This window comes from Danio rerio, chromosome 5 (assembly GCF_049306965.1).
Source record: "Danio rerio strain Tuebingen ecotype United States chromosome 5, GRCz12tu, whole genome shotgun sequence".
NCBI lineage: Eukaryota > Metazoa > Chordata > Actinopteri > Cypriniformes > Danionidae > Danio > Danio rerio.
This window is the reverse complement of record NC_133180.1, coordinates 9,021,152-9,048,388: the sequence shown is the minus strand read 5'-3', so window position 1 is coordinate 9,048,388 and position 27,237 is coordinate 9,021,152. Positions and strand designations below refer to the sequence as shown.

Here is a 27,237-nt window from a genome sequence, read left to right as displayed (position 1 = left end):
TTGGAAGAAATGAAATCATACATTGATGAAATATAACAGATATTAACATTTTACTAAAAAAACACAAGGCATTGTTCAAATAAATGATGTTCTACAATAGATTCTTATAATGTATTTTATGGTTTCAACAAAAATATTTAGCATCTAAACTGTTTTCGCCTTCGAAAATAATTAGATATAATTTTCTTGAGTAGTACATTATCAAGGAGGAAAGTCCTTACCCCAGGTGGAGGAGTTTAAGTATCTTAGGGTTTTTGTTCAGGAGTGAGGGAAGGATGGAATGAGAGATTGACGCGCGGATCGCTGCAGCAGCAATGCGGTCAATGTATCTGTCCGTTGTGGTAAAGAATCAGCTGAGCCGAAAGGCAAAGCTCTCGATTTACCGGTCAATCTACGTTCCTACTCTCACCTATGGTCATGAGCTTTGGGTCGTGACAGAAAGGACAAGATCTCAGATACAAGTGGCTGAAATGAGTTTCCTTCGCAAGGTGGCAGCACACACTCTTATACATAGGGTGAGGAGCTCTGACACCCGGGAGGAGCTCGGAGTAGAGCCACTGCTCCTCCACATTGAGAGAAGTCAGCTAAGGTGGCTGTTGGACACCTACATAGGGAGGTGTTCCAGGCATGTCCCACCGGGAAGGGACCTCGAGGAAAACCCAGGACATGCTGGAGGGACTATGTATCTCGGCTGGCCTGGGAACGCCTTGGTATCCCCCCCGGAGTAGCTAAAGGAAGTGATGGGAGAGGGAAGACTGGGGTTCTCTCCTAATACTGCTGCCCCCGCAATGCCCTAGAAAAGCGGTTGAAAATGAATGAATGAACTCGCGATTTTTTTCCTGTGAGGCGATCATGCTAAAAACTACGCCAGCGAGATGCCCAAACTAACAATACTTTAACAATATTTTAATTTCATGGGACCTTTAACAGCACAGTGCAAACTGATTGTGACTAAACTGATCTGATAAACTGTGTTAATTGTGAAGTACCTGTCACATCTCATCATCTTTCTTCGTGTCTGTGTGCACAACTGTGTGTAAGGTGTCGGCAGAGATGCGGCAGTGGGATGAAGAAGAAGTTGATGAAGACCAGAAGCAGATGGAGGCACAGAAAGCTCAAACTTTGACCTCTGCTACAGACGTAAGGAAAGCAGGAAAACAAAAAGGTGAAGAAGACCCTCTGCTCCATCGTTCACACGAGCTTAATTTGTGTATTCATGCACTGAATCAATACTCTGTGCTGTTTCAGGTGCTCCACCTCCTCCTCCTCCTCCAGAGCCCAGTCCTCAACCTGCTGCAAGGAACCCAGAGGAGCTCAGGAAAAGAGCGGAGAAGAAACGATTCAAACAGGAGCTCTCAGCTGCACTTAAACCTGAAGGTATGACAGTAGCTACACTGCAATAAATGCTTTTCTTACTTGGTTTGTGTCCTGTTTCTAGTCAAAATATCTACAAATTATTAAATAAAGAAGCATTTTTTAGACAAGTAAAAGTTAGTCTCTTGTTTTCAGAGATAAGTCAAAAGTAAGTGAGTTTTTCCTTAAAACGGGCTAAATAATCTGTCAAAGGTGTAAGCAAAATAATCTTGTTTTTGCTTTAAAATGAGAATATTTTCCTACCCCATTGGCAGATTTTTTAGCTTGTTATAAAAAAAACTCGATTAATTTCAACGTATTATTTCTGAAATGAAGACAATATTTGTTCTTTGTCTAAAAATGCTTCTTAATTTAGGAATTTGTAGATATTTGGACTAGAAACAAGACAAAACCCAAGTAAGATAAGCATTTTTTCAGTGTAATGACATTAGCTTGTCAATCTGTCCTCATAGTTTATACACATTTGAGATATTTGGCTATATGCAAATGCAATCTGACAATTTTTACCGTTAGAAAATGATGCAAAACAATAAACTCATTTGACTTTGGCTGAATAAATCCCGTAGTAACTTGATTAACCACTGGACTGATCTCTGATCTCTTATGTTGTTCTAATATGAAAAATCTGTCACCAAAATGATTTAGTCTAAAGATCTCTCAGAACTAACTCTTAAAGATTATGTTCAGGCATCCAAACAAGTTATTTATTATGTAGGACAAAAGATCTACAGGACATGGTTTCCTTAAAATGTTGCTTTATTTGCAGATTATTTTTGCAGTACTTCAATATCAAACTAAAATTAAAACTGAAATCCATAGTTTTTATTTCTTTTTCATTTCTTTAATTTTTTTAAATGATTAAAAATTTGGTATATTAGGATATACAGTTGAGGTCAGAGTTAATAGCACCCTTGAATTATTAGACCTCCTGTTTATTTTTTCTCAAATTTCTGTTTGACGAAGAGAAGATTTTTTCAACACATTTCTAAACATAGTTTTAATAACGCATCCTTCAATAACTGATTTATTTTATTTTTTGTCATGATGACAGTAAATAATATTTGACTAGATATTTTTCAAGACACTTTTATACAGCTTAAAGTGACATTTAAAGGCTTAACTAGGTTAATAAAGTTAACTAGGCAGGTTAGTGTAATTATGCAAGTTATTGTATAATATAGCTTAAAGGGGCTAATAATTTTGTCCCTAAAATAGTGTTTAAAAAATGAAAAACTGCTTTTATTCTAGCTGAAATAAAACAAATAAGACTTTCTCCAGAAGAAAAAATATTATCAGACATTTTGTGAAAATTTCCTTGCTCTGTTAAACATCATTTGAAAAATATTTTAAAAGGAAGAAAAAAATTCGAAGGAGGCTAATAATTCTGACTTCAACTGTATATGTGTGTATATGTGTGTATATGTGTGTATATGTGTGTGTGTGTGCGTGTGTGTGTGCGTGCGTGTGCGTGCGTGCGTGCGTGCGTGTGTGTGTGTGTGTGTATGTGCGTGCGTGCGTGCGTGTGTGCGTGTGTGTGTGTGTGTGTGTGTGTGTGTTACAGAAAATGCAGTGAAGCAGCGTTTGGAGCTAGTGAAGGCTCATGGGCTGAGAACAGTCATCAGTCTGCAGCACAAAGCAGAACAGGTCTATAGGAACATGGAGGAGTGGATGAAAGCCCGCTATCTGGCTGAAATGAAAAGGTGAGAGGAAGCTGGACCGATGGCAAGAATAAGGAGCCAACGAAACTGCTCTGCTAAGATTAATGTAAATATATAGATCATACACTCCGGAATCATAGATTAAAACTGACTATTTGTATTTTGGAAAAATGTCTTTCCAAATGCTATTTTTAAAAAGTTCTGTACAACAACTGCATGGTTTTTAAAACATATTATATATATAAAAATATAAAAAAATTTCTTTCCCACCTATTTTGCATTGTGGAAGTAAGGTTGTTAATGTATAAGATGCTCATTACATGCCCATTACAATAAAACTATTAACAAACCAATGTTTTGATGGTTATGTTAAAATATTAAAATAATATAACAAACATCAGTTTTCATTATTTAACAGCGTAACAGACAGCTGATATAACTGAAAGTGAATGACATTAACTGGAAAGTTAATAACTTTTCCTCCAAATAGAATTTCTATTTCCAGAAAATGTATATGCTGTGTTTAAATCAGGGTTATTTCACCAAATACTGATTTCCTAAACCCTCTACGTTTAAAAACATTAGTGTTTTATCAAAAAAATAATTTGAACATGTCTAAAAACATGGTACAGTACCTTTTTTATTTTAAATGCAGCATATGTTTTAATTATTTTTAATCTGGAAGAAATGTCATCAGTAGATTACAAAATAAAAGGCAAATGCTTAACTACAATTTATAAATGCGGAGAAAATGTGAGTGAAAAGTCTCTTAATTAATTGTGGATACTATATAAAGATGTTTTAATAAGTTTTTCCTAACCGAACACATTATTAAGTACTAAATATGTTTGTGTATGTTTATTAGTATCGACCAGCTGACAGATTTGGTGAGGCAGCACATTGAGACTGGGGTTCAGATCCGTCATGAGCTGGTTCTGCAGAGCACTGATTTCTGTGTGGATGGAGACACCCGTGTGCTGTTGAGTCCAGAGCTTGCTCCGCGCCGATCCCTGCTGGAGCAGCCTAAAAACAGCACACTCACAGTACAACAGCTGCACGTCCTCTGCACACAGCTGCGCAAGATCGCCCCTACAGGTCAGAGTCAGCATTACTCCAACAAAAAATTTCAACTAAAGCTTGGCTCACATTGTGATTTTTCACTGTTTGTTGCAACATGATCCACACGTTACACTGTAAGATCTCAATTGTCATATAGTCAGACTGTATGATAAACAAATTCAAGTACACTCATTTAAAGTTTTACTAAAGTCAATGAAAATCATTCATTCATTTATTTTATTTTCGCCTTAGTCCCTTTATTATTCAAGGGTCGCTATAGCGGAATGAACCGTCAACTTATCCAACATACTGTATGTTTTACGCAGCTAATGCCCTTTCAGCTGCAACCCATCACTGGAAACACCCACACACTCTTATTCACAAACACACACACACATACACTATGGACAATTTAGCTTGCCCAGTTCACCTATATCGCATGTGTTTGGACTGTGGTGGAAACTGGAGCTACCGGAGGAAACCCATGTCAACATGGGGAGAACATGCAAACTCCACACAGAAATGGCAACTGACCCAGCCGAGGCTCGAACCAGCGACCTTCTTGATGTGAGGCGACAGCACCACCTATTGCGCCCCCTCCTACACATTTTCTATGTCCATGTTTTAAAACAGAACACTGAAATTGTATCTCTCTCTCTCTTCCTCTCTCTCTCTCTCTCTCTCTCTACATGCTGTTTTTAAGCTGTCCTATTGGTCCTAATTTTAGTCTAAAATCTACTGAAATTGGCAGGATTTTCTGTGTTTTGCTGGACACAAAAGAAGTTATTTGGAGTAATGTTGCCATCCATTTACTGCCATAGAGTAAATGGGTCGTGAGGTCAGTTTGAATACTGACATTCTTCATTCTCTCTGTGTGATTTAAACTATGAACACTGTTAGACTAAGAACCAATAAGATTGCAGAACCTGATGACAGTTAATGTGACTCAACACCATTCAGACCACCTAAATGCTGAATCAATTACTGTATTTCATACTGTATTCATTTATGCCATTCTTTCTGTATTACAAACCAAATTGTTGGATGAACAAGCCCTTATCAGATGATTTTTTAAACTAAATCAACAGAACCAGAAAACAGCTGATTTTAACTGTATTCAACATGTTTGTTGAAGTTAGTAATTGTATACTGTGTATTATTTGGTTTGTCTAGGTCTGATGTGTAGAAGTGAGCTGACTGAAGCTCTACACGAATTAACCTCTGCTCACATGGGTACTGATGTCCTTCCTGAGGCCTGGATGCACATCACTCCTTCACAGGTACATCTTCATGATATAAACACCTCATATCTCTAAAAAACTTGGTTTGGTGGGTGTCTTTGGTTTAAAACACTTAAATTCTGCTCACATGCAGTTGTTGAGTAGCTTAAGTTGGAATGGCTGGAGTTTATCTCATTTAAAAAGTGACTTTGGCTTGAGTATGTAAAAAAAGAAGAGCCTTTTAACATCAATTAGCTTTACATCTCAATAAAACATACTGTAACACTTTAGTTTAAGTACCAATTCTTACTAATAATTAGTCACATAATATTAATATTATTAGTACACTGTTAAAAATTCTTGCTGTCTTAAATTCTTTGGTTGAATCAAATAAACTTTTCAGTCATCTTAACTTACATCAATCAAACTGGCTAAAAATATTAAGTTAAACTTCATTCGTTAATTTTCCTTTGGCTTAGTCCTTATTCATCAGGGCAGGGGTCGCCACAGCGGAATGAAACACCAACTATTTTGACATATGTTTTATGCAGCGAATGCCCGTCTAGCTGCAACCTAGGACTGGGAAACACCCATAAACTCGCACATTCACACACACATACACTATGGCCAATTTAGTTCATTCACCTCACCTATAGCGCATGTCTCTGGACCCTGGGGGAAACCAGAGCACCTGGAGGAATCCCACCCCAAACTCTAACTCCATACAGAAATGCCAACTGGCCAAGCTGGGAATTGACCACAGTGCTAACCACTGAGCCACCGTGCCTCCCTAAGTTAAACTTTGTATAACTTAAAAAAAAATGTTAAAACCTCCTTGACTTATTTAAAAAAGTTAGAGCAACATTAAAAATATGTATATTTATAAAGTACATAAATTGTAAAGATCTTATTCTTCATAACTTATTCTACCTAATACCTAAACCTAACTACTATTCGAATAACTATTAATAAGCATGAAATTTGCAGTTTATTATTAGAGATAATTGTACCTTAAAATAAAGTGTGATTGAAAATGCATGTAAACAGCAATAGAAACTGCTGCAGCCATATCACCCTGCAGCCCAAGACTGGCTACTCTCTGAAGCTAAGCAGGGCTGAGCCTGGTCAGTACCTGGATAAGAGATGGGAAAACTAGGCTGCTGTTGAAAGTGGTGTTAGTGAGGTCAGCAAGGGGCGCTCAACCTGTGGTCTGTGTGAGTCCTAATGCCCCAGTAAAGTGAAGGGGACACTACACTGTCAATGAGCGCCGTTTTTCAGATGAGACGTTAAACCAAGGTCCTGACTCTCTGTGGTCATAAAAAATCGTAAAGAGAAGGGGTATAACCCCGGTGTCCTGGCCAAATTCCCTCCACCGGCCCTTACCCATCATAGTCTCCCAATCATCCACATCCACCAAATTGGCAGTATCACTGTCTCTCCACTCCCTCTATAGCTTGTGTATGGCGAGCAAACTGACGTCGTTGTCCTGTCGCTGTCGTCGCATCATCCATCATCATGGTGGTGGTGTGGAGAGACCCGCCTGATGATTGTGAAGTGCTTTGGGTGCATGGTCATACACAATAAAATGTGTTAAGTATATACACATGCATTACATTACAAGCATCAGTCAAATGTTGACGAAAATCAGATCAAAAAGGGTCAAAAGAGCAATATGATGCACAGAAAATTAGAAATTCTACATAAATTGTAGATTAAAAAATCTTGTATATAAATAATCATGATCTTAGAAATAAAGCAATAATAGTAGTACTAAGTCATAATCTTAGTTGCAGCTCATTATGTGCACCAGTGTATCTTTGGGGCAATCATTATTTCCCCATTAGGCCCAAAGATTTTCCATTTTAGATTTGATTTCAAGTTGTGTTTCATATAACGCTGTTCTATTGACAATGGCCCTTTCTGCCCGCAAAACGTAACCACACAGTCTTTTTTGTGTTGACACTGCATGTGTGATTGTGTGTGTACTGTAGGTTGAGGAGCTGGTGTGTATTCTAGCTCAGGACTCTGAGATGTTGGACTGGCGTCAGTTTCTGCTCAGTGCTGCTCTGCCGTGGCCATTTCCCACTCAGACTCAGCTGATAAAAACCCTCCAGCGCTACAGAGACATCGACACCACGGGAAACGGACTCATCACACAAGAACAATATGAACAGGTCTGCTACACTCAACAACACTACACACTACACTACACATAAATCTATACAAAGAGCTATGAGGCTTCATGCTTCATTCTGCACACATTTTACACAACATTAAGACTTTGTTCTTTGTAATTTTAAGCCGACATTTCAATTAACATTCTAGTTTCTATAAGTGCAGTGTCAGTGATTGAGAGTTGGATGTTGTGTGTTTGCATTATATATTGCAGACTGTATATAGTCAAGCTTCTTTACTCTATATCAGAGGCGCCTGCAGCCGTACGCACTGTGCGTAGCTACCATGAGAGGGCAGGAATTAATGCCGCTTTTTATTTATTTATTTATTTTTGATATTGATTATTAAACAGTATACTCTACAGCTGCCTGCTTTTCCTCTATCGTGCCAAATGGTTCTGAAAACACTTCGGTATGGTTACGGTTGTTTCTCCACTAAGGACTCCGAGAGAGAACTTTAACAACAGCTGCACGCACCACTGAAAGAATTTTTTTTCTGCTGTGCATCGAATAAAGACACGCTTAACATCATCGATGTTCACAATCCTATAGCTACATCCTATATCCATGAAACACGAACTTGCAGACTCTTTGAACAATGACGAAATAACTGCACTTCTGTCAAGCCAGGCGGCTTGTTTTGAAATGTAATGCCGGTGCTATACCACCTGAAGGACGGTTATGGAGTGTTGTGATGTCGGCCGTCACTGGAGAAAGTCTAATCTTTCTTTACTTTATTGGACTTTTGTTTGAAAGCTTTAGTGGCACTGTGTCTGTCCAAGGTACTGTTGTATGAGTTAAATTATAGCCTACATATGCACCAATAAACAGGTCAAATTAATGAACAAATAAAATAAATATGGATTCTTAAATGTCGGTATTGTAAAAAATAATATAAAATAATAAATTATATAATAATATGTATATATAATAATGTTTTATAAAAATAAAATGACCAATTTTCACCTTTTTTTATGATTAAGTTAAATATAAGTTGGACATTTATGGGGGCGTGTAACATGTTTCTGTGTTTTTTTTTCTTCTCTGTGATCTTTAATATATACTGGGTAGCTACGCAAAATATTTTCTAAAATCTTAAGCAGGAATTTGTCTATAGCTTTAATTATGAAGACAATAAAATATTAAAAATAACAAAAATAAAATAATAAAAATGCAAAGATAAAAAGAGCAGAATTTTGCTAAATTATAAAGAAATATTCGTTTTTATTTTACTTGATGCATTCGTTATTTAATGTTTGAATACTGAAATAACAGCCATCGGAAGGGGGCAAGGCGATGCTGGATTTGTGCGTACCTTGGAATAAAATCCTGCAGGCACCCCTGCTCTATATCACCCTACTTTGACACTATTTTATTTCTGCGCAAACTCTAAATTGACTTTTGTAAAACATGTAAAATTTGTGTGAAATGCAAAATTTAAAATGTTTATTTTGCTAGCGCACATATATCTTTAGGTAAACAATTAATCCGTTCAAATTAATCTTGCTGTAATTGCTGTAAATAGTTTTTTTTTTGGTAATCTGCAATAAAAGTCTGACCATTTGCTGTGGGCTTTGGTTTGGCAGTCCTTCTCTCATGATGTCAGTTTGACAGATTCAGCCACAATACTCTTGAATAGAATAGGTATTCATTGTCAACACATGTAGAATGTTTGCCTCATGAATACACTAAACATCACAATACAATACAATTCAATACACAAAATCTTCCAGCCCTATGGATTACCAACACATTATTTTGGCTATAGAACCACAGATAAAACTGTAATTAGATAGATAAAAAGAAAGAATACAACAGTCAGTGTCACAAAATGACATGAAAACTACTATATGGTCACACCCCTCTTACCATTAGTTTGCTATGAAGGAATGATGTGCAAATAAAAGCCCCGCCCCCAAATCAATATTCAGTTTCAGTTGAAGTACATCAACATACTGAAATAAAAGTCTCAACAACTTCCGGTTCATGCTGACTTTCAAGGATAGTAATGTGTGGCATTTGATTATCCATTGTTTGTTAAGTGCCACTGCACATTGCACATGGGTATACAATATTGGATTAACACCACAAAAGTGGTTTCATCACCCCAGGTAAAAAGCTGTGCTGATCTGCTTTCTAAATTAAAAGTGTAAAATGGTTCCTTGACCAATATTAAGAGCTGTGTTAAGAATAATTAGGAAAGGGTTAGATGGGAAAGGGTTAAGGTTATTAATCCGGGGTCGCCACAGCGGAATGAACCGCCAACTTATCCAGCAGGTTTTTACGCAGCGGACACCCTTCCAGCCGCAACCCATCTCTGGGAAACATCCACACACACACACACGCATGCACGCAAGCACGCACGCACGCACACACACACACACACACACACACACACACACACACACACTATATGGACAATTTAGCCTACCCAATTCACCTGTACCGCATGTCTTTGGACTCTGGGGGAAACCGGAGCACCCGGAGGATAAAAAACTCCTCACAGAAACGCCATCTGAGCTGAGATTCGAACCAGCGACCTTCTTGCTGTGAGGCGACAGCACTACCTACTGCGCCACTATGTCGCCATTTCCTATTAAGTGTTTTAAAAAGTTTTTTTTGGTGCAACCATTACACACCATTTTAATGATCCAAATACTGTTGTGCATATTCCAGCATATCTATGAGTTTGATTTAATAATAGTTTTTTTTTTATGATCAGGTTGAATTATGGTTTCCCAGTGAACAAGATGCTTCTGTCCCTGATGACCCAACTGAACCCGTGCCCTATGACAGATTGGCCAACCTTAAAAAGGTAATGTGTTATGTTAAAGGCTTCTTCTGTCTGTCTGCTATTTACATCTCCTTTGCAAAGACGATCTGTGGAGAAAGTAGCACATCAAGCTTTTTAAAACATTGTAGACCACTTTACAAAAAGGTTCCAATAGTAAATATGAATGTACTAACATGATCAAACAATAGATTTATTACAGTATTTATTCATCTTTGTTAATGTCAGTTAATGACAATAAAGTTGTTCATTGTTCTTTTTAACTCACAGTGCCTTATCTGATGTTAACGAGCTCAACTTTAGATGTTATTAATGCAAAGGACATACAGTACTTACAGTATGCATTACTAAAATTTAAAGTAACATCTGTAAATGTTGATTTATGAATGATAAAAGATGTACAAGTATTGTTCAGTTTTATTTTATGGTATTTACTACATTAAGTAGCATTAAATAATGGATAACACTTTACAATAAGGTTCAATAGTTAATGCATTTACTAACATGAACTAATCATGAACAACACATGTACAGCATTTATTAATCATAATTGAACATTTACTAATGCATTATTAACATCCAAGTTCATGCTTGTTAACATTAGATAATGCACCATGAGTTAACATGAACTAACAATGAACAACTGTATTTTCATTAACTAACGTTAACTAACATAAACAAATACAGTAGTAGATGTATTGTTCATTGTTTGTTCATGTTAGTAAATGCATTAATTAACATTAACTAATGAACCTTATTGTAAAGTGTGACCATAATAATGAAACAGCATTTTGATTCACAACATTCTATAATTAATAGACAGGAGTCTTGTGGACTACTTGTAGATTATTGTGAATATTGTGACTTTTCCATAAGGATGGCATATAGATTGAAATATATGAGTAATAAATACATTTTTATATATTAAATATATGTCAAAAACATATGTAAAATTTTGATTTTGTCAAATTTTTTACACTTTTTTTTTTGCTTCTGAAGCCTTAATGCATGTGTCTCTAATTTCATGTCATGTATAATACTTTATAGGCTGAATATATATTTATATTATAAATATATATATATATATATATATATATATATATATATATATATATATATATATATTTATATTTATATATATATATATATATATATATATATATATATATATATATATATATATATATATATATATATATTATATATATATATATATATATATATATATATATATATATATATATATATATATATATTATATATATATATATATTTTATTTTTTTTCAATGTTGCAAACAGATAATCAGAATTTTAAGCAACATTAAAATTTTAATTTTAAGCATTTTTGTTTAGTTTTTCTTCAGTCTGTTTGCGAGCACACACTCCTCACCACTGCTGCTGGACTATCTGATGATGCTGCTGTATTTCTGCTGCCATCCTGAAGCAGCTCAGGGCTTCACCAGAGCGCTCAGCCTCATCACCGGACACACACTGCACTACAAACACACCACCCCACTCACACAGGTACAAATGACAGATAGCTGTCTCTTATTTCAGCAAAAAGCTAAATAAAGGAGTAGTACACTTCCAGAATGATTGGTCACCATTGACTTACACTACAAGACGAGGGTCACCTTTGACTTCCATAGTAGTAGTATTTGTTTCCTCTACTTTGGAAGGTAGTCAACAGTTTGGATGATAACATTCATTCATTAATTTTCCTTCAGCTTAGTCCCTTATTTATCAGAGGTTGCCACAGCGGCATGAGCCGCCAACTATTCCAGCATATGTTTTATGCAGCGGATGCCCTTCCAGCCACAGCCCAGTACTGGGAAATAATTTTTTTTTCAAATTATTATTTTTAACAGAGGAAAATAAGTCATACAGGTTAAACAGTGCATAAATAATGACAATCTTCATTCTGGAAGTGAATTACATATACAGTATTACTTTAATATTGATGAACTCTTTTGCTGTTTTTACTGTAATTTACAAAATTATAAAACTTAAAAAAAATGTCTCTGTCTCATGTTATTGCTGTAGTCTGTGCCGTGTCTGGAGGGCGCTGGAGTTGTGGATGATGCTGGTGCTGATAATGAAGAGGAGCAGCACAGAGGGGTGGAGTCTGAGGATGTGGGCGTGTCTGTTGATGATGTGCTCAGAGTTTTGAGTCATGGAGAGGATCTCGTCTTACATCTAAACCGATTCCAGCCTGTCCACAGGAGCAGGGATGAACTCCGAGAGGTGAAGTAAAGTACTTTTTAGACTTAGACTTTAATTTCAAACATGTAAAGATTAAATGTATTAATTAATGTAATTGTTAAGCAAAGCAAATAATACAACAAATTTAACTCATACATGTCCAGAAAGGAATAGGAAGAAGCATATGCTTAGTAGAATATAAATGCGCTCACCCAAACCAAAAAACAATAAATCGAAGGTGACCATATGTTTTTTCCAAGATTAGTCCACATTTCAGTTTTATTTTAATGTCTCTAATTAAGCAAACTTTATGTTTGGTGTCCCATGTTTGCTAAAATGTCAGAGTTATTGTTTTTTTCATGCAACAATACTTAGTGGTTCTCAAACTTTTTAATTCTTATTATTATGAATATTTATTATTGTCAGCCACATTAAATATAATAAATAGTTTAAAATAAAGATAAAACGTTAACATTTAAATTAAAATGTGCTTTTAAAAGTTAATTAAAAATGACACTGTTCTTACAATGTAAAAAGAAAACTGCTGTACTTAAATGTAAAGCATGAACATATAGTAGCCTATTCATCAACACCTGCAAATGTTTCTTGGACCTTATAAATATAGGCTATACCGTATGTCATCATATTCATATATAACTCCTTTTGATAAATTTTTAAATATATGTTGCATGCATATATGACTTATTTGTATATCTTTAAAAACATTAACTTGTATTTTAAATATATGAATTGGATTTACATATTTAAATTATAAGTTAGATCTGCTTACTGTGCGTTAGAGTAGGCTACGTGTGTCAGAGACAAGTGATTAAACTATACTGTACCTGTCAACATTGGGATATAAAAATACGGGATACGCCCCTAATAACCGTTACAAATATGGGGAGGAAATTCGCTTCAAAGGATAGAATACATAACAAACATTAAAAAATTGAAAATAAAATGAAAGGTTTAGCCAATTAAAATCAATTTCCTGATCACATTGGTGTTATCGTACGAGTCAAAGGGTTAAAAGTGTGTACATTTTTTTTTACTTTAGTTATTCAGCAATTCCTCCACGTACCACTAGAAGGAAGTCTGCGTACCACTAATTTTATATGTGTACCACAGTTTAAGAACCACTGCTCTAAATCAAACCAATGAATTTTAAAATGTATCAGTATATTATTTTGGAGTTTTTAATGGTATATTTTAGAGAATAGAAGCACTATGCAGTCACAGTTCTTTATTCATTCACTTGCAGTTAGTGAAGGTGGACTCAAACATTAGAGTCAGTGATGAAGAGCACGGAGGAAGATATGAAAATATCAATAAAGGATGCTTGCATATCTTCTGTAACAAGGTTTTTCTTTAATTTCTAGAAAGAGAGTAATTTACTTAGAGGATAAAGATTTTTCTGTTGTTCACTGGAGCTGACATTACAGAGCATACAAACAGTTTAAGTCAGAATTATTAGCCCCCTTTGAATTTTATTTTTTTTAATATTTCCCAAATTATGTTTACCAGAGCAAGGAAATTTTCACAGTATGTCTGATAATATTTTTTCTTTTGAAGAAATTCTAATTAGTTTTATTTCAGCTAAAATAAAAGCAGTTTTTAATAATAAAAAAAAACAAAAACATTTTAAGGTCAAACTTATTAGCCCCTTTAAGCTATATATTTTTTTCGATAGTCTACAGAACAAACCATTGTTATACATAAACTTGCCTAACTACCCTAACCTGCCTAGTTAACCTAATTAACCTAGTTAAGCCTTTAAATGTCACTTTAAGCTGTATAGAAGTGTCTTGAAAAATATCTAGTCAAATATTATTTACTGTCATCATGACAAAGATAAAATAAATCAGTTATTAGAAATGAGTTATTAACACTATTATGTTTAGAAATCAGTTGAAAAAAAATCTCTCCGTTAAACAGAAATTGGGGGAAAAAATGAAAAGGGGGGCTAATAATTCAGGGGGGCAAATAATTCAGGGGGGACGGATAATTCTGACTTCATTTCTATGTACACAAAGCTCACGAACATGTCTAAAACTTGGCTAAACTAAGTAGCAACTTCTTTTTGTGTGTGTGAAATTTGTGAAAATAAGCTTACATGCAGAATATTTTGATTACAATTGTGTTGTTAATGAACACTGACAACATTACATGCAGTACTGACTGTCTGATAATTTTTTTATAAAGCTAACATTTAATTTGTCATGTGGATTATATGTGCATGCTTATATTTTTTGGGAAGTTGATTGATTTCCAATTTTTCTTTAATTGAGGAGTTTCCTCATGACATAAAGCATTGAGCATAGATAAAATGAAATTAAAATCTGAAACAGAAAAATCCCCCCAAAAAACTTGACTCACATTTCATTTTAATTCAATATATAAACAAATTAGAAACATAGTTAACAGTTAGCAACTAATCAACAATGAGCATGTAAGTCTTTAAGTTCTGGTAAATGCACAATCTATTAAGTGAAATGTTCAGTGTGCATTCAGTAGATGTTCATTGGAAGAAAAAAAAAAAAAAAACATTTATAGGTTTAATGAATTGCCTGTCAGGATTTATGTATAGTTTTGTGATTGTGTTATGCATTCTAATGTCATATTTGATATGTTGTGGTGTGTTCAGGAACTGCTGAAGGTGTTTAAGGAGTTGGGTTTCAGTGTTGAAGAGAAGATTCCGTTCTCCACACTATCTCAGCATCCCTTTCTGCAGGACCTGATGGAAGGATCCTCGCAGTATCTGCTGCATGTGAGTAAAACACACATGATTTCATTTTATACAACAGAGATCCACACCAAATAATGTTCAAATTAATATACAATATAACAAACACTTCTTTTAGTGATTGATTGACCTCAATTAAAGTTTTTAGGCACAAAATTTAATTATTTGAATTGTTACATTTGAAGAATATTCATTTAAAACATTAAGCAATTTTTATTTTTTGTTTATGCCAACTTTTGGTTTCAAATGGCAGTACATACTGTATATACAGGAAAGAAAAATCCCTTGTCAAACCCTTTGATGGGCATTTATTGTAATTGATAGGTGAAATAAAAATGGAAGCTATTGTTTACAGTTTTACACCAAGACAAACTGTTCTTTTAAATCATATTAACATTTATTTTGTCCAGGACATTCACAAAGTTTTCCAGACCAGACAAACTGAAGATTCTAGAAGTTTCTCAACGTGATGAATCCTCAAACAACACACATCAACACCTGTATTACAGAAGGTACACGCTAATAGAAGAATAAATGTGAGACATTAAATGTATATTTGGTATTTTAATAGTATATTATTGTATTACATAATTTACATCTAAATTCATCATGAAAACACAAAGAACAGTAATTTGCTGAGATTTACTATTGTTAAGATGTTTCTAAATGTATTTTCTGTTGTGGAGACATGTCTGATTGTAGCTGTGTATTCTTGTCTCGTAATACAGCAAATCTGTCAAATCAATCAATATGCTGTATTTGTGTAGAAGCTTTAACATGATCCTTTACTAAGGACAACTCTGAATAAAAAATCTATGTAAAATCAACATGAAACATTAGCACAAATGTAAAATAAAATATAAAAAAACTGAATATGAAAATGAGAGAATGATTTATGATAAATGTTTATGTTTAGGAATATATATGGATAAACAAGCATGCACAAAATACACTGCAATACACAATAATGATATTGAAAAAATAATGAAAAATGCAATAAAGTTTTAACTACCTGTATATTCTTTCTCTGCCTAATAACAATCATGTTGATTGGTGTGCTCTCTTGACACAAGTCAGACCCAAGTCAGACCAGTTGACACACCATCATGGCTCAGTCTGAGTCTCAGTTGAACTGAACTGAAGTCCTTGGATGCTTTAATCAATAGCCAGAGTCTTGTTTCTCAGATGACCTCTTGGATTCTTCATCAGAATATTCCATTACACAGACGCTTTGATTATCATGTTCTGGACTCTTAGTGGAGTTTTCATTTACTCTGTCGGGTGCTATATTATTGACAATCTCATTTAAACCTTTTATATTAGCCTGTGTTCTGATGTTGGCCAGGATGGGCTTCATTGAAAAGCTATATTCTACTATGCTCCCAAATTTGTTTCCTGGTTTTGGATAGACATATCCACCAGTGTGCACACCAATTAGTTTGCAGTCTGCGTCAAAAACCGGAGAGCCAGAAGATCCATGAAAGAAACAAGATTCATAAAAGATCTGGTTCTCGTGAATTTCCCATTTGTCTTCCAAAGCCCTTTGTGTCATCACATGAATGTAATCAGCATTTTCAGATATGTGTTTATTTGCAGCCTCTAGTAGGTGCTCTTTCTCAATGATGAAGCAGGGGTCCATTTTCTTGACCCCTTTACCTGGATGTCCCACAATGCAGATCTGACTTTTATTTAGAGGACGGTTTGCACTGTAACAATTAACCAATGGAAACATCTCAATTTTAGGATTGTCTTCAAGTTCAAGTAGAGCATAGTCAAGATGGCAGCCGCTCTCATTCTTTCCATAAAAGTAAGATGCGAGCTTTTTAACTGAGATGCGCTTGATTTCTGAGTCCAGGTCTTCATAATCGAATACAGCTGTGAACTCTGCAAAGTTTAATTTGGTAAGGTCAGTATCTATCCCAATAACATGAGCATTGGTGAGGATGAAGCCGTCAAAGAGTAAGAAGCCAGTTCCTAAGGCAGACCCTGTCTTTCTAATCTGACACACAGAGTCTGAAAATTTCATGAGCTGCTTCACTTTCTTCACCTCAGAGAAATTCTCAACACTTTTACTAAATTCTGCTCTGAAGAACTTCTGGACATCAGAGTTGTTCTTCAGGTTCTCTCTGTGCTTTAATGTCTTCAGTAAATCTTGAAACTGATTACGCAGAAAATCCAGAGTGTCTGTAGAATCATCAATGCGATTAGCGGCGAACCGTTTAGGAACGTACCGGGAAGAATCTCTTGACTTTTTTGTGTTTCCTGTTGGTTTTTGTTTTGGCTCTGTATTGGTGGGACTCTGAATTGGGTCAGCCGTTTCTGTCATATCAGCTGCTGAAGTGATTGACTGGTGTTCAGTGTAGACTGTCTCTTGACTGTCTGGTTGATACTTGTTACTAATAACAACAACCTGAAAAGCCTTTCTGTCAAGATCATCAACAGGAATTGACAATTCATATCTTGTCTCGCTACCAAACTCAGAAAGGCCACAGGTCTTCCTGTAGATGACATTGTTGAATCTTCCATCACGTTTAAGTGCAGTTTTGACTTTCTCTCCTTTAAATGCCCACACACAAACATAGGGAGCAATCTTCTTCAAAGCACTGCTCTTCAGCAACTTTTTCACGTTTGTTCCTCCTTCTTTTTTAACCCAAAAGGTGACTAAACTTTCAGGTTTTTGATTTGTAGAATATTTAGAATGACTTTCCATATAAGTTGTTTCTTCTTTCATGAAAGTTATATCTAAGATCTCATCTCTTTCAACAAGACAGCAGGGGAAATCAGTCTTCACAGCAGCTCTAGGGAATTCTCCTTTGGATCTCTGGATGATTATTTGTTTCTGCTTGTTCTTGAATTTGGCTTTTTCCTCCATGAAGGTTTTGTTTGTACGAAGAGCCTCAATCACAGTCACGGATGGATTACACGGGACAGAATATGTATTGGAATTTAAATGAATCCGGAATGTGTGTTTTTTTTCTTTCATGTCCTGTTAAGTATAAAAAATATGATCTTCACAAACATTCAGAAGAATCAAACTTAAAAAATTAATGTATTGTCTGTTTGTAATGGTTGATAAGTTGTTTTGTGTCGAGTTATCTACCTTCTGCAGATCTTTTGATCCTTCCTCAGTTTCTGTCTTACACAAGCAAGTTGTTGTTTCCTAAGACAATGCCAACAGTAGTGAAATTAGTGGTTTGCCAATATCGTCAAGGAAATGTACAGCTAAAGTAGTTCTGGACAGGGTAAATATGTGGTAACACTTTATTTTGATGGTTCATTTTGAGTATTAGTAGACTGTCTACCTAATAGCTGTTGATAATGCTCCTTCAACAGACATTTAACTGACAATAAGAAGCTTTGCAAGTGCTTGTCAACTTACACTAACCCTAACCCCAACCTAAAAGTCTACTTATAATCTAATGAGAATTAATTGGCATGTAGATGCAATGTAACTTAAATTCAACAAACGGACCATCAAAATAAAGAATAATCAAATATCTTTTCCCCAAAGCAGAGAATTGCTTCCTAGGCAGCTCACTACACCAAAGGAGGGTTGCAACAGCTGTTCATAAGTTCTTTCTTAATCTTTTTTAAACAGTTATTTCGCACTGAATGACGTATTATCCATTAAAGAGCATTTAAATCGTTAAACTGCTTTAAAATTCTGCAACTAATGCATCTACAGTTAGGTCCATAAATATTTGGACATCAACACAATTTTAAAATTTTTAGCTCTATACACAAAACAATGGATTTGAAATTAAACGAACAAGATGTGCTTTAACTGCAGACTGTCAGCTTTAATTTGAGAGAATTTGCATCCAAATCAGGTGTAGAAATTACAACAGTTTGCATATGCGCCTCCCGCTTGTTAAGGGTCCAAAAGTAATTAGACAATTGGCTTCTAAGCTGTTCCATGGCCATGTGTGTGTTATAACCTTATTATCCCAATTACAATGAGCAGAAAAAGGTCCAGAGTTAATTTCATGTGTGCTATTTGCATTTGGAATCTGTTACTGTCAATTTCCAAAGAGCTGTCACTATCAGTCAAGCAAGCCATCATTAGGCTGAAAAAACAAAACAAACCCATCAGAGAGATAGCAAAAACATTACGTGTGGCCAAAACAACTGTGTGGAACGTTCTTAAAAAGAAAGAACACACCAGTGAGCTCAGCGACACCAAAAGACCTGGAAGACTATGGAAAACAACTGTGGTAAAGGACCAAAAAATTCTTTCCTCGGTGAAGAAAACACCCTTCACAACAGTTGGACAGATCAAGAACACTCTCCAGGAGGTAGGTGTATGTGTGTCAAAGTCAACAATCAAGAGAAGACGACACTATAGTGAATACAGAGGTGAGCCTCAACAACAGGAAAGCCAGATTAGATTTCTAAAAAAGCCTTCACAGTGCTGGAACAACATCAAGATCAACTTGTACCAGAGTGATGGGAAGAGAAGTGTACGGAGAAGGAAAGGAACTGCTCATGATCCTAAGCAGTGAAATATGGTGGTGATAGTCATGGTGTGGGCATGTATGGCTGTCAATGGAGCTGGTTCTCTTGTATTTATTGATGAGGTGACCGTTGATAAAAGGAGCAGGATGAATTCTGAAGTGTTTCAGGCAATATTTTCTGCTCATATTCAGCTATTGCTTCAGAACTCATTGGACCGTACTTCAAAGTGCAGATGGAGAATGACCCAAGGTACTTTGTAAAAGCAACCAAAGAGTTTTTGAAGGGAAAGAAGTGGAATGTTATGTAATGGCCAAGTCAATCACCTGATCTGAATCCGATACATATAACTGCCCTATGAAAATGAAATGACAAATTACATTTTTGTAGTACATTAAATTACAGTTAGTCACTACAGTCAACACACACACCTGCATCGCAGGCATGCAAAATCCACAAGTTCAGTGGTGCAACACTAAAATATTTAGTCATGTGTAAGTTGTAATGTAGTGTCCCTTTAAGTGACAACTAGGCTACGTTTTAACTTGCACACTGCTGGAGCAACCGGTCCTGGGTGTGTGTTCACAGGGATATCATTTTGGATAAAAACATCTGCTAAATGCATAAATATAAAAGTTTTAATCAATTTGCTTGCACTGGTGTATACCATAGAAACTAGTGTGTGCACATTTCTATTGTCTGTTTCTGTTTAGCCAAACCTCAACTACATCCTGAGAATATATAACATCCTCAAAGCATCCAGACAAGGGGGAGGATATCATAGTGTATCAACACAGAAGTGTTGAGCTTTGATTTAATATTTTTAAATTGTGAGTTTCATTAAATCTTGTATTTTTTGTTTGTAATAATAATCATACAATTGCGTGACCACATTTATTTACAGTATTTCATACATAAACAATGCTGAATTAAATCTGTTTAAATTATTGTTTTATTCATTAAAAAAACAAAATGCATTTAGCCTGGTTTACATGGTTTTGACTATGCATAACTGTCAAGTTATGTCAACTGTCAAGGAGAAATAACAAAATGGGAGGGTGATGGGAGATGGGTCTGAAATACAGGAGACTACCAGGAAAAACAGGAGTTTGGCAGGTATGACTTTGTGCCCATTATTATATGACCTACAGTATCTGACATTTTTCTCATCATCATCTATTTCTACCCACAGTACATATTTCATAATGGAATACTCTTCATAGACCTAAATCATGGATTCATAAACCTAAAGCATTTAATAAAATTACAGCCTAAAAAAATCACAAAACCTAAATAATGTTCCTAGCGTGTGACATCTCATGCTCATTATCTCTGTTAGTCTGCTTTTTGTGAAGCAGACAACATTAAGCTCAATTCCAATTCTAAGAAAGACAAACAACAGTTACTTACAGTATTGTGTTGAAAGGGGCTAATAGAAGTTGCCTGCTTCTGTGTGTTATTCAGTCCTTCAGACATGTTTGGGTTTTTTTTTTTAAACCTGTAAGGAATATGAAGATAGTTAGCTTAAAAGACAATTATTTTTTTTAACTTCTCTTGAAATTAGTCTGCTTATCAATGCTATATTTATGCTATATCAATCCAACCTCCTCTTTAAGATCTCAAAACTCAGGGCTTTTGGTAGTACCCAGAATAAGTCCAATAACGGAGGTCAAGCCTTGTCAAATATGGCTACAAAATCCTGCAATAGCCTTCCTGATAATGTCCGAAGCTCAGACACACTCTTACAGTTCAAAACAAAATAAAGACCTATCTTTTTAGTAAAGCATACACACAATGCATCACATAACTGTAGGATGCGTCAGTGTGTCCCATGCAGGTGAGCTGGCTTGACAAACTAACCCCCAGGCCTCAATTGGTACCAAGCCACACAAGAAATCATTAATTATTTTAGTTTTATTTATTATCTGAGTCTGAACTATCTTGTATTTTGAAAAATGCAGTAAAATTGTCAAGTGTTGACCAGTCCACCATGATAAAAGGTTGGGGGTCACTGCTGTAGGACACACTCTTCCTGTTTTATTACATCAGGCACTTTGTTAGAAATATGTCTATGTTTTAAATGTTTGTTTCCATGTTTGTTTATTTAACTCCTATTTTTATTTACAGCACCTATAATTTGCATTGACGTGATATATCTTCAAATACATTATAAACAGCAACCCCTCTAATTATTTTCATTGTTGTCTATTTCCACCTGGGGATACTCATCCTGAGGTCCCTAGAGATTGTGCAGCACCACTTGATGAGATCCATAACCTTCATACACTTTATACATGTACCCAATGACATCACCTATGTACTATATAACTGCAGGTTAACTATGTTTATTTATAAAACAGTTCTGTCTGGTTCTTGAATCTGATTGGCTGATAGTCGTTCGATATTCTGCAAATAATAGCACTCCTACAGCCTCTTCACCCTTGAGTATTACTCCGCCCACATACAGTGACAAACAGAGGACACTACAGTTTGACAAATATTGCAGCTGTTGGACAACATAATGTACTTTTTAGTTGAGAATGTAGTTGTTTAGATTGCAACTATGCAGTTTGTTTATAAGGACAGTTCCTATTTTAAAATATTTATCATTTCGAAGCATCAGACTCAGTGCATCGGCTGCCATCAGCCTGTCCTAAGCAGACCAAAGAAAGTGACGGTTGACGTTCTGCCAGAAGATGGTGACAGAGACAGCATAATAAGTCCTTTAAAAACAGAACAAACAAACAGCATTTTCTCAGTGTAAATTTTAAACTATAGCTGAACAAATCGTCATAAATCAAATAAGTGACATTGTGAATCGATCTCTCTCTTCTGTATTTTGTAGTGCTGTAATTATACCGTAGTAATCTGGTAGTGATTGCGCGGCTTTGGCTTTTTCAGGTTAATTATTGTGATCTCCTGATTGCAGCCGAGAAATACTGGGAATTATCTGTAGACTGATGGCATTTCATGCCGTTCAGCCTTAAAATCTTGAAATGTCAGCAAAAATCACCTGTTTTGTCATCACTTTAGACATTACGCTAGAGAATCATTCAAACACTAGCTCTAAAGCGATCAATGGTTTCTACCGTTTTGACGTCAGCTGTAGATGTGAGTGAACGGCGGAAGAAAGTAGTTCCTTTTACAAAAGGGTTTTTAAGAGTCTCCGTGTGTGATTTTCTTTTTTATACACATGATTATGTCATCGAACTGTTGTATAAATGCAATATCACACTCGTAGCAGTGTGATATGGCTGTGTATCGGCACTGGTGGGACACTAAGACACTCTGCCTATGGCCTCGAGCCAACACACGCCTCCCACCAATGCCGATATACAGCCATGACACACTGCTTATTGTGAGATATTGCTCATATAAAGGGGTTGACATTAACACCCACCAACCTGACAAATGTGGGTAGATTTTAGGTGTGGCAGGTTAGAGAGCCGCATCAAAATCACACTCCCATGAGTAATCCAACTCATGGACTCATGCAGCCAAGTGTTTGTTCATACAATGAGCAGCATCACAATCACAAAGATTTAAAGCTTTGACTTGGTTAGCCAGGAATTTATTATTATTATTTTTTTAAAATGTTAGTTTTTGGTCCATAGAACATTGTTCTGATATTAGTCATTGTACTAACATTCTTACACTGCAAAACCCAGTAAGTTTAGGTAACTCAAACCATTTGAGGAAAACGATTGCAACAAACCATTTAAGTTTAAAAACTAATCCTAATGAGTACTGTGAACCTAATACATTTGAGTAAACGAAGCAATTTGAGCACTGTAAAACCCGATAAATTAAGAGAACTCAAACCAACTGAATACTGTAAAACAAAATAAGTAAAGGTAACTCAAACCATGTGAGGAATCCGATTGCGACAAACCATTTAAGTTCAAATTCTAATCCTAATGAGTTCTATACACTTAATCCATTTAAGTGAACGAAGCAATTCAAGCACAGTAAAACCCAATAAATTAAGGCAACTCAAACCGTTAGAGGAAACCGATTGCAACAAAAAAACTAATCTATGAGTACCGTGAACTTACTCTATTTAAGGTAAAGTAATGATGTATTTAATTAACTCATTACCTTCAACACTGAGTTCAAAACCCTTTTCAAATGAGTAGAAGTAACTTTTAGTCAATGTTGAGTTAAATACACTCATTTCATTTAATAAAGTTAACTGTTAAGTTTTACAGTGTAGAAAACCTTTATTTAACTATCCCACATGTTGTAGATGGGTGGGTGAACCTCAAAAATTAGCACTATACCATGTATGTAGACATAAATAAACAAATAAACAGTTATTATATCAATAGCTAAACTGTTAAGGTAGAAGAAATTCATCTCTCACCCTCTCTTGTTCACTCTTGTTTCTGTAAATATTATCGGTTTTGGTATAACATTATAGCCGCTTTTCCACTATCGTGCTGAATCGTTCTTTAAACAGAACTGTTCCATTCCGTGCCAAACCGGGCCAGACAGAACGGATACGGTTTCATTTTCCACTGTCGTGCTGCGACAAATCTCTTTAAAACATTACACAAAACGCATCAGTAGTTGCCTTAGTAACGCAATGTAAACGGCTCCCTTTGTTCAATTAAAGTTAAATAAGAGCCGAAACTAGTTTTTTTTTTCCTTTTTTTTTTCATAAAAGCGAAAGCAACCATGTGACTAAACACTGTTATGCCGCTCTATCAAATAGGGGTGCTAAATATAGCTACATGTGCACCCTTATTTATTTATATGTTGCGCAGCTCTGGCTAAATTTTATTTGGAGGGAAAATTACCAAAATGTAACATGATGATTGAAATAATTGGAGGGGAAATAAATAATATTTAAAATCTCTGAACATAACAGAAAAATAAACAATGATAAGACAACAATAATAGTGCATTTGTATTATAGTGGCAGAAATATCATTTTGGACAGGCCTTGTCAAAGGTGAGCGGGCACTTACACTAATAAAAACACAGCACATAAATTATTTCATATTTCAAGAATGTGATGAGTTATTCACTTCTCTGCCTGCTCTATGGTTTTAAAACCCTTTTCAAACTGTATCGTTTAGACCTGGATCATTATTTTATATTAAATGTACTGTAGTTTATTGAGGATGTCTGATGACTAGCGCGCTTCTGCTGAGCCAGCTGTGGTAGCTTAGCAACCGAGTCGCGACGTCAACACACAGAATCTGTCAGCACAGTTCAGCACGGTTGTCTAACCGTGCCGAGAATTCCGGACCGAGAACGGTTTGTAATCGTGCCGTGCCGTTCCAGGCTCAGTGGAGAAACAACCGTAACCGTACCGAAGTGTTCTTAGAACGGTTTGGCACGATAGTGGAAAAGCAGCTTACAGTATGTTAGGCCTATCCAATTAATTGCTTTTGAGCAGCTTTTGGGCTGGAAAAAGTCAGCTATATCTGGCAACACTGACATGGTGTTTGTTTGCTTGGGGAAAAAAGTGCACGCTGGAGGACAGCCTTGACGTGTGAAGTCATAATTACATGACCAGAATACACGTTTAAATACACGTTTAAATTTACGCAGCACGTGCTGCACAGCACAAAAAGACAAACACCGGTGTAATTTAATAGATCAAATTCTTTTCACCTAACTGATTAAACATGTCAAAGTAGGCTAAATGGTGTTCATAAGGATGTGTGGATTCTTCACACGTCATGGGCTGTTCTCCAGCGCACACTTTTTTGCAAGCAAACAGTTGTGTAATGGAAAGTTACAATAATATTTCAAAGCATCTATTCGGTAATTCTGGTCATGTAATTCTGCTAAATATACTACATATTATTATGAAATATTAAGGTAGCACTTTATAACAACTACACACTATAATCATTTATTAAGCATTAGCATAGTTCATTCATTATTTGTTAAGCATTAACTCTACATTAATAAACATTAGTAAGCAGTTTATAACTGCAGCTATAAATGCTGAATTCTTGACTTATGAGCAGATTTATAATGTGCTTAATGACTATACTTTCATAATTTGTGGCTGATTAATTTAATATGCTAAATAAAATATTGCATTATTTACAGACCAGTTACTTAATAATGGTTAGTGGTTTTTAAGATAATTCAGATTGAGTTAGTCAATGATCAATAAACTATCGAAGTCAGCATTTATATATCTTATTATTCAGGCATATATTAATGATTACTATGTTTGTTAATAAATGCTTTCCTAACTCAACTTCATGCAGCTTTGTGATCTAAAGTGAGGACTATTTATCCTTTATAAAGCCCTTATAAAGGGATAAAGGATTTATGAAACATAAATAGTTCACACTTTAGGTCACAAAAATGCATGAAGTTGTGTTTTGAATAATAAATGCTTATTAAATTATAAATTATAAAAAGTTAAATAGTTTATTAATCATTTACTAACTCATTCTGATTGATCTTAAAAACCCTTAACTACTCTTAAATACAAATGGTTTGTAAATAATTCAATACTTAATTTAGTAATGAAAAATAAATCAGTCACAAATTATGAAAGTACAATTATTGAGCAGATTATAAATGTAGTTATGTCAAGAATTCAGCATTTATAGCTGCAGTTATAAACTGCTCACTAACACTTATTAATGTAGAGTTAATGCTTAACAAATAATAAATGAACTATGCTAATGCTTAATAAACGATTCATAGTGTGAAGTTATTATAAAGTATTACCAATATTAGTTATATAACTCGAAAGGCCAGAAAATGACTTTTTTTGGTAAAAAGCCTATTATTTATATTCTGTATTTCTTCAGACAAATATTCTGAAATCAACTTCAGTTTTATTACAGTAAAAGTTTTGTTACTTCTAAATTATGCATGAGTTTTGTTTGTAAAGTAAATTTCTGATCAACAGCTATCTGAAATAGCGAAAGCTTATTTTATTTTAAACAACAAAGAACACATTACCTTCACAGAGAATCTGAAGGCGAAGCAGTTTCTTGCTCTTTTCATTCAGTCCAGATCCATTGACTTCACCTTTTTTCCTATCTCTGCACCTATTAATAATCTAAATCATGTTGTGTATGATAATAAAACCTTCTACACAGATTACTCTGGAAGAGGTATAACAAATTCAGCTGTACATTGTTCTTCTCTCTCTCTGTCTTTGGTTTCTTTTATACCCTCTCCTAGCTCCGTGCTAAAGAAAGCGAAAATATCATTTCTCTTTTTTTTCAAACACATGCTAAGCTTTGAAACGAATGTATATGCTAATTTGTTCTGAGGGCCTATGCAACCCCCTCAGAATGTGGTAATATATGTCATGTTTAAAAAAAGAAAAGGGGTAGCACCTCTTGTCAGCTTCAAATGTCATTCGAAGTAAACTACCGCCTACAGTAGAATGTAGTACGCATCCTTTGATGCTATTCCTTTGATGCTTCACACGTCATGGCTGTTCATTAGCGCGCGCTTTTTTTTCAAGCAAACAGACACCCGTATAGTTTAACAAGTAAAGGTCATTTGATGCAATGCTATAAAATATTTGAAATCTTTATATTGTTTTATAGAGTGGTGGTTCATTCTGAC

General features: G+C 35.2%; 2 protein-coding genes across 10 annotated transcripts in view; one reads left to right on the top strand and one right to left on the bottom strand.

The window, feature by feature from the left end:
- The window catches only part of spef2 (sperm flagellar 2), a 49,819-nt gene extending 33,580 nt beyond the window's left edge, over positions 1-16,239 (top strand). For 8 of the 9 annotated variants that reach the window (XM_073950382.1, XM_073950380.1, XM_073950381.1 and 5 more), the window contains exons 26-36: positions 1,042-1,165; positions 1,249-1,377; positions 2,936-3,074; positions 3,898-4,127; positions 5,265-5,371; positions 7,303-7,485; positions 10,208-10,300; positions 11,631-11,801; positions 12,321-12,521; positions 15,127-15,249; positions 15,636-16,239. In XM_073950382.1, coding sequence (XP_073806483.1) covers positions 1,042-1,165; positions 1,249-1,377; positions 2,936-3,074; positions 3,898-4,127; positions 5,265-5,371; positions 7,303-7,485; positions 10,208-10,300; positions 11,631-11,801; positions 12,321-12,521; positions 15,127-15,249; positions 15,636-15,695 — 1,560 coding nt within the window. In that variant the 3' untranslated portion in view covers positions 15,696-16,239. 9 annotated transcript variants of the gene reach the window in all.
- Positions 15,522-26,857, bottom strand: fam111b (FAM111 trypsin like peptidase B). Its single transcript, XM_073951944.1, has 5 exons — positions 26,620-26,857; positions 21,088-21,175; positions 18,326-18,385; positions 16,416-18,211; positions 15,522-16,341 (listed from the first exon to the last, which is right to left on the bottom strand). Exons 2-5 carry the CDS (start codon positions 21,151-21,153, stop codon positions 16,299-16,301), a joined length of 1,965 nt encoding a protein of 654 aa, XP_073808045.1. The 5' UTR covers positions 21,154-21,175; positions 26,620-26,857; the 3' UTR covers positions 15,522-16,298.
- Positions 26,858-27,237: the final 380 nt, after the last annotated feature.